This window comes from Chrysochloris asiatica, unplaced genomic scaffold (genome assembly GCF_000296735.1).
Source record: "Chrysochloris asiatica unplaced genomic scaffold, ChrAsi1.0 scaffold00404, whole genome shotgun sequence".
NCBI lineage: Eukaryota > Metazoa > Chordata > Mammalia > Afrosoricida > Chrysochloridae > Chrysochloris > Chrysochloris asiatica.
Window position 1 is genome coordinate 469043 of NW_006408922.1, and position 13196 is coordinate 482238.

At 48.8% G+C, this 13196-nt stretch overlaps 1 protein-coding gene across 1 annotated transcript; it reads left to right on the plus strand.

Annotated features, from left to right (window-relative positions):
* The first annotated feature begins 222 nt into the window (after positions 1-222).
* SUV39H1 (suppressor of variegation 3-9 homolog 1 (Drosophila)) lies at positions 223-12632 on the plus strand. Its single transcript, XM_006876654.1, has 6 exons — positions 223-290; positions 2276-2421; positions 4454-5116; positions 10729-10875; positions 10963-11092; positions 11857-12632. Exons 1-6 carry the CDS (start codon positions 272-274, stop codon positions 11988-11990), a joined length of 1239 nt encoding a protein of 412 aa, XP_006876716.1. The 5' UTR covers positions 223-271; the 3' UTR covers positions 11991-12632.
* The last annotated feature ends 564 nt before the right edge of the window (positions 12633-13196 follow it).

Sequence of the window (13196 nt, forward strand, 5' to 3'; positions counted from 1 at the left end):
ACAAACACACCCGCGTACAGGCAGTGCCTCAAGACAATTCTGGCGCCGCCTCAGTCGCCGTCCAGACGCACTCTGGGAAACCTTCACCGTGCACCCGCCTTCGGGACCCACGAGATGGCGGAGTGGCGTCTAGTCACGCTCGCCGGTTGGTCCGCGCGGGCGACGCTCGCTGCGCTGCGTGACCAATAGGCTGTGCGTTCTCGGCCACGCCCGCGCGAGCTGTCCTCTCGCGAGCCCGGGTAGTCCCGAATGTCGTTAGCTGTGGAGAAAGATGGCGGAAAATTTAAAAGGTGAAACGGTGGCTACAGCGGCGCGGGCCCGTTGGCCGAGCGGGGGTGCGCGGGAGGGAAGGTGTTGCGGTCTTGGAGACCTGGCGTCTGAGAGCACGGAGCCGGCAGCCGCCAGTCTGGCGGGAAAAGGATGGAACTCGGGGAGCGCGGGCCTGGGCGGGGCTGTGGGAAGGGGGCGCGTGTCTCCAAATGCTACGGGCGAGAGGCGAAAGGCTGATACGGGATGGAACGAGCTTGAGGACGCGCGCCTCAGTTTGCTACCGGACGGGCGTGGGTATCTGCGGCGGGTTGTCGGGGAGGCAGTGCCCGCGCGCGGGAAAATGGGCCGCCGGTGACCGTTACCCGCCTCGTGTCCACGCGAGACGCCGGAAGGGAGGGGAGGAGGCTGGGCGCTAGGGTCTGGAAGGACCTAGCGTTCCTTTTGGGATAGGGACCCGAGTGTACAGGGGTAAGGAGGGAAGGAGCTTGGCGTCGAGAGGGCTCCCCCAAGTGAGGGGAGGGGGTTTCTCTAATAGGAGTGTATAGACTCCCCAGGGTGCACGGAAAGGCGTGATTTTGTCAGTTTGTGCGGGAAGGCTGGGCGACCACTGTCGGAGGGGGGCTTCTGAGGGCTAGGAGAATGCAGCTGGGTCCGTGTATGGTGCAAGCGGGAGTCGGCACCTGGAGGGACCCCTTGAGATGGGGTTTCGCTTGCCAGCTAAGGAGTTTGGAAATGAGAGGCGTCGCAGGGGAGAGCAAAGACTGGGCATAGGCCCAGAGTCTGGAAGGGAGAGAGTTGAGTCTAGGCCTGCCTAAGTGGAGGAGGGAATTGCACACGAAATAATTTCTAAAAGCTTGTGTATGTTTTTAGGTCGACGTGCACTGAGTTTAAATGAGCTTGATTTTAGTAATCTGAGGTAGACGCTATGAACCTTTAAAAACGCTGTACTAGGACAAGGATCGACTACACCTGGAATAAGTGTTTTGTGAGCTGCTTTGATAAAATGGCTTCCAAAAGACTGCCCAAAGTCAAGTGCAACTTTGTGTTTATTTTCAACTAAATGTTTCTTTAAAAAATATTCTGTATACATTAGTATACAAGTAACATATACTGCTTTGCCAGTTTCTAAGTTCAGAGCAGACCCCTTTGGGCCAGATTTACCCTTCACAGGAATGTGAAGGGCAAGTCAAACCCTGGTGGGAAAAAAATACACTGGGGTTTAAGGATGTTTTTGCATATATGTTACATTCCACATTCTCTCATTAACAGTTCTGAAATCTAAAAAGCCCTGAAAACAAATAAATTGAGCAGCATTCAGTGTAAAACTAGATGATAAAGTAGAACTACTCAGTGCTACTAGTTTGCATTTTTATTTTAATGTGAAAATTCTTTTGCCGTAGATACATTAATACATTTGACTATGGTAATATATTGGAAGAAGTAATTTGTAAAATTCCTACACACACACAAATTTGAAAACATCTCCCCCCCCCCACAATTCCCCAGAGTTTTAGATAAGAGATTGTGGACTAGTCTTTCCAGTTTTCCCTTTGTTTTATGCCCTGGAGTTTTTAACACCCCCCTTTCCCTTGGGGCATAGCATCCTACTGAAATTGTATGTTAGTGTGTGTGTGTGGGGGGGCGGATTTGTTCCCTTTCTTTTGCAAAGTATGGAGAAGGATGATTAGATCCTTAACCCCAGGCAGGTTTGCCAGAATTTCTAACAGAGGAAGTTTGAGTCCATTCCTTTAAAACCATCAGCTTGGGTTTGTTCCACAAAGAAGAGAGCAGCTCCACTATGGTGGAGCAAACCCAAGTTGAGCCTTGCATTTCAAAGAAATGGCACATTTTGATTGTGGAAGGGCTCTAGCTTTCAGAAAGGCTGGTGGATTAATTTTGACTCAGAGGCCATCTTTGGAAAGTTTCTGGGATGATTTGGGGTTCCCTTTGGCCCCTGACCTGGCCAGGCTACCCAGTAATAGTTCTTCCTGTCCTCTTGTTCCAGGCTGCAGCGTGTGCTGCAAGTCTTCTTGGAACCAGCTACAGGACCTGTGCCGCCTGGCCAAGCTCTCCTGCCCTTCTCTCGGAGTCTCCAAGAGGAACCTCTATGACTTTGAAGTCGAGTACCTGTGTGATTACAAGAAGATTCGTGTGAGTCTGGGAGTGACAGTGACCCTGGGGGAGGTCTCAAAGTAGTTGACTTCCTGTCCTTTTATCCCCCTTCCCTGCCTGGATCTGTTTCCAAAAGAGTTTTTCTCCTTTGATCCTAAAAGACACCTCAGACCCATTTTATAGATGGGGAAATTAAATGGCTTTCTAAGGGGGTAGAAGCCAAAATGAATCCCCAAATAAGCCTACCTTCCCACCTCCCTAGGAAGACAAACCAGTTGCAGAGATTAAGAATACTTAGCTGCTCAGTCCAGGAATGGAGATGATGATAAGTAACAGTAATTGAGTGCTTTCAGTATGCTTGCCACTTTCTAAAAGACTCATTTAATTTCCCATAATTTTCTGGTGTGGTGCTGTAGGATCAGCACCAGACTTTGAACCATAAAATAAGTAGTTCAAACCCACCAGCTGCTCCTTGGAAATTCTATACAGGGTCACTATGAATCAGCCGATTTGACAGCACTTAACAATAACAACTGAAGTGGGAATTGTTACTGTTGCTATAGGGGATTAGTTTAAGGAGAGTTAACAGACTGGAGTCTGTTGGTCTCAAATCTTAGACTTTGTAACTTCTGGTTACTTACTCAAACACTCTAGGAGCTCTGGTAGTGTAGTGGTTACAAATCGGGCTGTGAACCTTAAGATGGCACTTAACAGCAACAACACCCAGACACTCTACTGCAATGACCTCATCTGTAAAATGAAAATTTGTAGCGTATATGAGGTTGTGAGGAGTACACTGTTGTTGTTATGTGCCGTGGAGTCGGTTCCGATTCATAGCGACCCTGTACAGGGTTTCTGAGGCTGTAAATCTTTATGGGAGCAGAACGCCTCGCCTCATCTTTCTCCTGCGGAACAGCTGGTAGTTTCGAACTGCTGACCTTGCGGTTCGCAGCCCGATTCGTAACCACTATGCTACCAGAGCTCCTGAGGAGTAAGTAGTACATTAGTTGTTGTTAAGTGCTGTCAAGTCAGTTCTGACTCATAGCAATCCTGTATAGGGTTTCTGAGGAGTGGGTGGTGAGTTTGAACCACTAACCGTGCAGTTCAAACCAACCTTGTGATTGAGTGCTTATCCTACAGTGCCACGCCAGGACTCCAAATTAGTTAATACACCAAAATTGCTTAGAATGAGACATGCTACATAGTGAATGCTAAAAACATTAGCTGTTATTTACTGGCCCAAATAAGGAAACTGGCCTAGCAAAGTTAAATGACTTGCCTAAGTTAAAGTTAAATGACATAACTAGATCCAATATTTGTAACCAGGGTCTCTAACTCTAGAATATGTGCTGTAGGAGGTGAGGGTGGAAGCAGGGAAGCAATGATGGTGTTGGCGATGAAGATGGTGTGAAGTGGTTGGATTCTGGAGGTATATTGAAGGTGGGGCTGGCAGGATTTCTTAAAGGTGTATATTGGGAGTATGAGAAGGAGTCACGATGACACCAAGATTTTGAGTCTAAATATGAGCTAGAAGGATGAAGCTGATGTTTACTGAGACAGGGAAGACAGTGGAGGAGTACATTTGAGAAACTAGATTAAAAGTTGAAATTTGGACAGGTAAGTGGGATTTTAACCTAATAATCCTAACTCCGGAGCCCTTGTGGTACAGTGGGTAAGCTTTGGATTTGCTAATCGAAAGGTCAGCAGTTTGAACCCATCAGTGACTCCATGGGAGAAAGAAGAGGCAGTCTTGTTTCGGTAAAGATTCACAGCCTCAGAAACTCTATGGAGCAGTTCTGTTCTGTCCTATGTTGTTGTTAAGTGCTATCTAGTCACTTCAGACTCAGTGACTCTGTATATGGTTTCCAAGAAGTACCTGGTGAACTTGAACTGCCAACCAGGCTATAAGCTGGAATCAACAGCAGTGGGTTTGGTTTGTTTAATCCTTACTCTAGGGCCTATGCTTTCTGACCACTGCTTAGAGTCATTTTAGAAGAGAGGTGAAAGTCCCACAAGGGCAGGCCCAAGGGTCTCACCACTTACAGGTTCCCTTGTCTCCTGCCCTCAACAGGAACAGGAGTATTACCTGGTAAAATGGCATGGATACCCAGACTCAGAGAGCACCTGGGAACCACGGCAGAATCTCAAGTGTGTGCGCATTCTCAAGCAGTTCCACAAGGACTTAGAAAGGGAACTGCTTCGGCGACACCAGCGCTCAAAGCCACCCCGGCATTTGGACCCAAACTTGGCCAGCTACTTAGTGCAGAAAGCCAAGCAGAGGCGGGCACTGAGGCGGTGGGAGCAGGAGCTCAATGCCAAGCGCAGCCACCTGGGACGCATCACCGTGGAAAATGAGGTGGACCTGGATGGGCCTCCGAGGGCCTTTGTGTACATCAATGAGTACCGTGTTGGTGAGGGCATCACACTCAACCAGGTAGCTGTGGGCTGTGAGTGCCAGGACTGCCTGTGGGCTCCTGCTGGAGGCTGCTGCCCGGGGGCATCACTGCACAAGTTTGCCTATAATGACCAGGGCCAGGTACGCCTGCGAGCTGGGCTGCCCATCTATGAGTGCAACTCACGCTGCCGCTGTGGCCACGATTGTCCAAATCGTGTGGTACAGAAGGGCATCCGCTACGACCTCTGCATCTTCCGCACAGATGACGGGCGCGGCTGGGGCGTCCGCACACTGGAGAAGATCCGTAAGAACAGCTTCGTTATGGAGTATGTGGGAGAGGTATGGAGAGGGAACTCTGTGTGTGTGTGTGTGTGTCATATCAATGTCTGTGCCTTGCATTCCTTACTGATTGTGCTTTAGTGGAAAGGTCTGGGGCCTCTGATCAAAGTGTGATAAGGGATATCCTGGCAGGACTCACATTGTAAGCTGGTACAAAGACAAAAAGCGGGGACTGAAATTCAGTCAACATTCCATGTGGTCAGACACAGAGTTGTAGCCCCTGCCTGAAAAGGCACTTCCTTTTCTCATTTTCCAAGGGTATCATTACCCAGCAGTGTCTGCCCTTAAGTTGTAGCTGTTAAGTGCCATCAAGTTGGCTCTGACTCATAGTGACCCTGTCTAGGGTTTCCAAGGAACGGCTGATGGGTTTCCAAGTAATGGCTGACCTTGAGGTTCAAACCAGCCTTGCAGTCCATTGCTTTATCCTGCAGCACCACACCAGGACTCCTTCTGTCCTTAATAGGCACCTTTCATCTGCACAAAAGGAACACTGATGGTCTGAAATACAGTGTAGATAGGCTTTGGATGGATGCTTCCTGTAGGCTTTTAGAGGAAAAGGGAGTGTGTATTAGAGCAGGCTAGCCCCACTATAAATGGAGTTCTGGTATGGCGCTGGACTGCTCAAAGTTGGTGGTTCACACCCACCAGCCACTCATCCTGTAATGGGGTCACTATGAGCTGGAACCAACTTCATGGCACTTAACAACAAGCCACTATAATAGGCCATCCTCAATTCTTAGTGGTTTTCTCATGTTCGAAGTTTGCTTGTTCAGTTTGAGTCCAGTGCTGGTGTTTGGATGGACATCCTTTCACACAGTGACCTGGGGACCTGGCTCTTTCCCTCTTGTTCTTTTGCTGTGCTTTAGAGCCTTGGAGGCTTGGATATGGGGTAAGAGTGTGGAGGATAAAGGGAGGTCTGTAGTGGAGTGGAGTTCTAGTGTGGCTCTGTAGGATAAAGCATTGAACCACAAAGTCGGTGGTTCAAACTCAACCAGCTGCTCCTTGGAAACCCTATACTCGGTCACTATGAGTCGGAACAGATTCTCCGGCACTTAACAGCAACTGTAGTGGATCAGACCTTGGCAGTGTGTATCATGTGTGTTCACATTCATTGGCTAAAGGAAGGGTAGGAAATGAACTTAAGCTGTGTGCCCAGATGAAAAGCAAAAGGGGTTTGAGTGAGTGCAACAGAAAGTGGTAGTTTGAAGTTGTAGTTTTCAATGAAGTGGTGGGCATTTTGGGTGGGCCAGTTCTTTGTTATATAGAACTAGTTCATGTGGCGGGGGTCAGGTGGAGGAGTGGGTAGCATTTAGCATCCAGGGACCTTGCTCATTTAAATCCATATGTGTAGCCTATCTTGGTGACCACCCAAAGCACCTCCATGTGTTTTTATAGGTCCCTTATGGGTGTGAAATGGGAAGTGACAGAAACTGGTTTAAGGGACATACACCTGAGAGTGTCCACCCTGAGCAGCAATAGAGAGGGCCATGCCCCGAGAGGGACAGTGACAATCTAGAGGCAGAGCATTCAAATTCCAGAGGATTCTGACGGTCTGGACAAGGCGAAGTCCACATCCCAGATAATCCTGACAGTCTCCTGGAGAAAATGTCCACATGCCGAAGGACCCTTACAGTCCGGAGGAAAGAGAAGATGTCCACACCCCAGAGGGTTTCTGACAGTTTACATGAAGTGGGACCAATGGTCTTGAGAAAGAGGTGCCCTTAGCAGAAGAAAGCAAGCTTGTCATACTGCAGAATACCTTGGCTGTCTGGAAGAGGAGATAGCTAGATCCCATAGCACCCTGACAGTCCCAGAGGAAGTCCATAGTGGGGAGCGACTGCACACTCATACTGAGAGTGGGGACTGTCTACATATGCACTACACTGACAGTCTGCTGGGAAGCTGTCTGTAATACACAGGATCCCCCCAAACACTGCCAGGGCCAATCCCATCTTCCCGTGCTCCCCTAGCAAAGTGGTTAGGAGTGTGGGCTCGAGCCAGACTGCCTGAGTTTGAATCCCAGCTCTACCTCATATCACCTATTGTTTAACCTCTTTCTGTCTCAGTTTCCTAATCTGTAAAATGTAAACAGTAATAGCGCCCACTTCACACACTTGTTATAAGAATTATTTTGTGTTATTATGGAAGAAACTGAATAATGTTCAGTATACTGTAAGCCTTCAATAAATATTACCCATTACAGATCAAAATTCAGAAATCCCAAAATGTCCTGCAAACCAAGTGTTTTTATAACCATTTTTGGGCTAGAAAACCCAACCGGAACTGATAGGGACCTTTTTATCGTCTATTTATCTCACTTGGTATGAATACTCATACATCTCATTGTGGAAATACTAATTTGCTTGATTACCTCACCCTTATTGAGGGTGTTAAGGAGCTCTGGAGGTGCTGTCGGTTAGGTGTTGAACTGCTAACTGCAAAGTTAGTAGTTCAAACTCACCTTCAAACCCACCAGTTGCTCCTTGGGGAAAAAGATGAATGAGGCTGCTGTCTGTTCACATAAAGATTGACAGTCTTGGAAACCCTACGTAGGGTCGCTGTGAGTTGGAATCAACTCAATGATAGTGAATCTGGGTACTGGGACTGTCAGGTAATACAGAACATAAACACCACACATGCACACCACCATTCCTTCCCCTTGAGCTGCCCTTTCCATCTGCACCCTTCCACATTCTGGTCAGAACTCACCACTCCCATAGAACATTCACACACTCATCCAGAAGAGAAAAATTATTATATGTTTTATTGATTCTAAAACATGACATTTTCTTCATAGTTTAACATTTCTGAGATGAAAATGAGTCTTATTTAATTCATAAAATCATGTATCATTTAGGAGCAGTTTTTCCTCTCTATGTAAATGGCACATAAGCTCAAGGTACAACTTAGATTTCAACCATTCAACGTTGCTAGTATCCAAGCTAGAACAAAATTAATTTTAAAAACCTTTCACATCCATGATCTTGGATCTTCTCAACCGCCTCTGTCAGATTGGAATTACTGTCATTGTTTCATTCTATAGATGAAAAAAAACCTGAGGCCTGGAGAGGTGTAATAACTTGCTCAGTTACAAAACTAGTAAAGTAGGTTAAAAATAGAGACCCAAGTGTTTAAAACTGGTACTTTGCCAGACCTGTTGGGTTTTTTGAGGGGAGGGGGAAAACTGGGGTAGACTAAGGAAACGGGCACAAAGAATGAACACCTCAGGATCCCATGACTCTGAAAGGAAAAAGCAACAGCCAGAATTCAAATCTTCTGTTTCCTGCTCACTTCCGCACCTTTCCCAAGCTGCCAGCATCTACCCTATCTGTCTTTCTCAGTGACTCTGGAGAGCTCCTAGGAATGAGGACATGGACTGATTTGTTCCTAAGTTTTCCGAGTAGACTAGCCATTTGAGTAGAATTGAACAGAAGACAGAAAGAAGGAATAGTTTCTGCCCTGCGGGACTCAGAATATGACTCACTCCTGGTGAGACTTGGAGCAAGTATGGGCAGAACAGTCTGAGGGAGCTGGGGAGGGGCCATCATTGAAAACATGTTTCCAACACCACCTAGTATACTCATGGCCCCATAAGCGGCTGACCCTCGGTCCCAGTGCTTAATTAGAGGTGGCCAGCTGCTGGAGTGGGGAGGGAATTGGGAGCAATAGCATCTGTTTGGGCTGTTATTTCAGGGAAAGGGTGTAGGGTGTGTGTTCTCCCTGAGGTGCAGGGAGAGTAACCTTGACTTAACCCTCATTGCTGCTATAACTCCTGTTATGTCCCTCAGAAAGTTGCCACACTTCAGCCTGTTCAGGAGCATCAGCTTGCTTTAGATGATAATCTCTTTTCCACTCTCCCTTGAACTCTAAGCAGTTTACTGATCTACAGCTTGCACTATGGGTGCCTGAGTCCCTCTCTCTGTCACTAGACTGTTATCCCTGAGGGCAGGACCAGTTCTGGTCCCTATGTCTCAACTAGAGTGACACTCTATATATAGACTGGTTAGTGTAGGCCTCAGTAAAAATCTATTGAATGGATGAGTCAATGAGTGAATGAACAGACAAAAAGCTGGGGCATGGTAGAGGGTCCTCATGAAATGGAACTAGAGTGGGACAATGAGCAGTATGTCCTGAGGGCTAAGTCTTAGTTTTATGAAGGTGCTATCGATCAGCATTTGACATGGAGTAGAGGACACTACTGGCCCTCCTGGTGAGGGAAAATGGAGGGTGGTTAAGACTGGAAGGAGACAGACTGGAAAGTAGGAAGAGCATTTTTACTGGTCAGTATGAGGGTATACTAGGAAGGAACTGGTGGGTTTGGGGCCAGTGTTGGAAGTGGGGTGGTGTCTTCAATGAAGGGAGGGGAGAGTTGTCTGTAGGATATCACTTAGGATAGGTTGCTTGGCTAGGAAGCATAATACAAATAACACTTTTTCAGTGCTTACTGTGTTTAGCACACTGTTCTTGCCCTGGTTTCTAAGGAGTTTGAAAAATAGTAGTAGAAAAATTAGAAGAAAAATAGGCCTGCCTTGGTCTAGGGTAGCCTAGCCTGAAAGGGAGCAGCCTTACCAGAGAAGGACATGGACTGTTAACACTTGGGCATCACCAGAATGCTATAGGAAGAGGAGCTGTGAGGTATGAGGGAGAGATTTGTCAGGGTGAGGTGGTGATCCATGGAGGCAAGGACAGGTTGGGGCTAGGATGGTGGAGTACCTTCATGTTTACTAAGAATGGTGGGGAGACTTGGGAGGAGATGCCTATTGCTGTCTTGACTGCAAAGTGTTGGCATGAACAGCCTCAGGACTGAGGGAGGGACACTCTTGCTTCTTTCATTTTCTGACTTTGTCACTCTCTCTCTTGAAGTTTGTGGCCTCAGCATCTCTTAAGGGTCCCAAGCTGTCTTGAAGGCCTTGGTCTTGTCTCTGGACCAAGGTCTTTCTTGCTAAGATTCTGTCTGTGCAGCTAACTGTCTCTCTTTCGGAATCTCTGTCTCTCTCTTTCCACACTCCCAGGTCTTTCGCTCCCCTCCCTCCCACTGTCTGTCCTGCTCTCAGCACTGCTCCATACTGGTTCTCAGCTAGGTCCGTTGGTCTCTCTTTCCCCCACTCCTCCCAGCTCTATGGTGCCTGGTCTCTCATTTGTAGTCTTATGCTAGACTTTCTTGCTCTTAACCTTGCAGTCTGTCGCATACACTCTAGTGCGCATGGACCCTTTTACACCTTGCCATTCTCTTGGTTGGTGTCTCTCTGGGTCTGTCTGGTTCTGTCCCAGTGGCACTGGAAGCTCTGGGGTTCCCCAGGCAGTTCTGGCTGGACAGCAGGACTTTTCTTTTACTCTAATTTAGCATTGTGGCCAGAGACTCCTCATTACCATTACCACCTAGAGGCCTGTGGTGTGGGCAGATGGGTGGGACTGGCCCCGTGAGAAGGACTCGTTCCAGTGTCTGACATGTTTGTCAGCCTCAGAGTCGGCCACATGGGATAAGGTATCTCCCTCTGAGGTGGTCTTTTCTTCCCATGCAGTGGGGAGGGGTAAGCTGGGGAGCAGGAGCTGTGCTGGCCTTTCTAAGTCTTTGAGGACAAACTCCCTTCATCCTCTGGCCTTTTCTTCAGATCATTACCTCAGAGGAGGCAGAACGGCGGGGCCAGATCTATGACCGCCAGGGCGCCACCTACCTCTTCGATCTGGACTACGTGGAGGATGTGTATACCGTGGATGCCGCCTACTACGGCAACATCTCCCACTTTGTCAACCACAGTGTGGGTACTCCGGCAGGTGGGCAGGTGGGCTGGGAGGGACAGGCCAGGGCCCCTCCTCTCATATTCCTGCTGTTCTTTCTCGCCCAGTGTGACCCCAACCTACAGGTGTATAACGTCTTCATAGACAACCTTGATGAGCGACTGCCACGCATTGCTTTCTTTGCCACAAGGACCATCCGGGCAGGCGAGGAACTCACCTTTGATTACAACATGCAAGGTGTGGGAGTGGCAAGGGATGGGGCAAGGGTACACAATGGCATAGGGCAGGAGAACCCCTTCCCAAGGCACACTAGTGCCTCAGAGAACCAGGGGAAATGCTTTAGCTGAAGCATTAAGATGCTCTTTGTGACTCCCAATCTCACATCTGGACTCCTGCCCACCTCTCAGGGCCCCTTCATTCCCAGCCCCTGGACACCAATCCTGAGACACTCATACCAGTTTCTCTTAAGGTTTCTGTCGAGGAGGTTAGGCTAGAGTTAAGACATTCCTCCTGACTAGTCTTTCTCAGTGTCCCTGATTCTCCAACCCCTCCCTACCCCTAACCTGCTTTGGCCTTCATTCCAAGCCTCTAGTCACTGTTGTGGCCTCTGAACAACCCTCTCACTGAGAAACTACCTCTGAGTCACTCATAAGATAGAGAGTTAAGATGCCCCCTTAGATGCTTGGTTAGTCCTCTATTCCTGACCTTTGCCTGAAAGACTCTCCAGGTTTTTACCTGATGGACGATGCCTTTCCCACAACCCCTGCCATGGGCCTTTTCCTAACATGTCTATACCCTTCCATTGTTGATCCCTGGCTCTCTGATGAGCCTAAACCACTGATGAGCCCAAACCACCAACTATAAGTTCCCCTTCTAATCCAAATCCCAGCCCCCAAGATCTACAGTCTCATGGTGAAAGGGTAGTGGGAAGCTTCCTCCAGATCTTCTAACAAGTCCCCTCCCTTCCTCCTGCCCTCCTCCCACCTTGGCTGACTTCACAGTGGACCCCGTGGATATGGAGAGCACCCGCATGGACTCCAACTTTGGCTTGGCTGGGCTCCCTGGTTCCCCCAAGAAGCGGGTCCGTATTGAATGCAAGTGTGGGACTGAATCCTGTCGCAAATACCTCTTCTAGCCCTTAGAGGTCTGAGGCCAGGCTGACCTTGGGGGCCTGATGCTGCCTGCCCGCCCACCCACTGCTGCCCTCCTGTCAGAGGAATGACTGTCAGGGCCTCCTGCCTGCTGCTGCCTGCCTCACATGCTCCATGCTTAGAGCTGTGGGGCTGCGGTCAGGATTGAACCCAGGAGTTCCCTCTCCCCTTCCCAGCCTATTCTGGGGCTGCACTTACAAACCCCTTGCCTGCCTTCAGAAGTCATTTTTCTACATCAGGAGTTTCTGCAGTCAAGATCTATCTATGGCTTATAAAGGAGGTCTAAGGGGGTGAGTTCTAGCCCAGCCCAATATTTGAAAAATGTTTGTTTTTGCACCTGCTTCTGCCTGGAGCTTGAGGGGTCTATTGCAGGGCTCCCTCCCTACTGCCCCGAGGAAATGGGGAGGCAACTCTAGGGCAGGCAGGCATGCTTGTTCAGAGTTCCCAGACCTACCCACTGTTCTCTAGGGCCAACAACTTTGTGTTAGTGAAAGAAAAGGGATTCCTCAGGACTGGGCTGAGGCTCATTTCCACTTGTGCTCACAGTGATGCTAGTGTGGTTCTGGAAGCTAGGAGCACTTCTTCAGGGTCACCTCATCTGAGAAGTGGGTACCTACCTGCCACTGACCAGTGCCAGGAAAGGTAATCCCAATTTTTCTGTCTGAGGTGGGGCTGGAACTGAGCTCTGTCTTCAGGGCATTCAGAGAAGGCCCCTGGGGATCTTGGGAGCTCTGAGGGTACTGGGAACCCAGACCTGGGGTGTGATGACTGCCGGGTCTACTTGAAGTTGGAACCAAGACCTAGGTAGGACATAGATAGCACTTAGGATAAGAATGTGCATTGGTGCAGTGTTTGTGAGTGCCAGGCATTGGGCAGAGCACCTGATCCATGTGGATTGTCTCAGGGAAGCCTTGAAAACCAGAGTTGGATCCCAGGAAAGAGCCCATTTGGCAGAAGGCAAAGGACATGCCAAGAATTATGGGGGGAGGGGGAAAGAGAAGGGAGGATATAGTTTACTCCTTAGGGTAATAGTGTTGTGAGAGAGACACCTTGCTGCCTGCCAGCCCCAGATCCCAGCCCTTCATATTCACCTCAGGCCCACTGCCTACAGATATACAAAAGGTGAAGTTTCTGTTGGCTGCCTTGCCCCTTGCTTTCCCCCCATGAGGTCTTCTCTCGGAAGCCTTCCA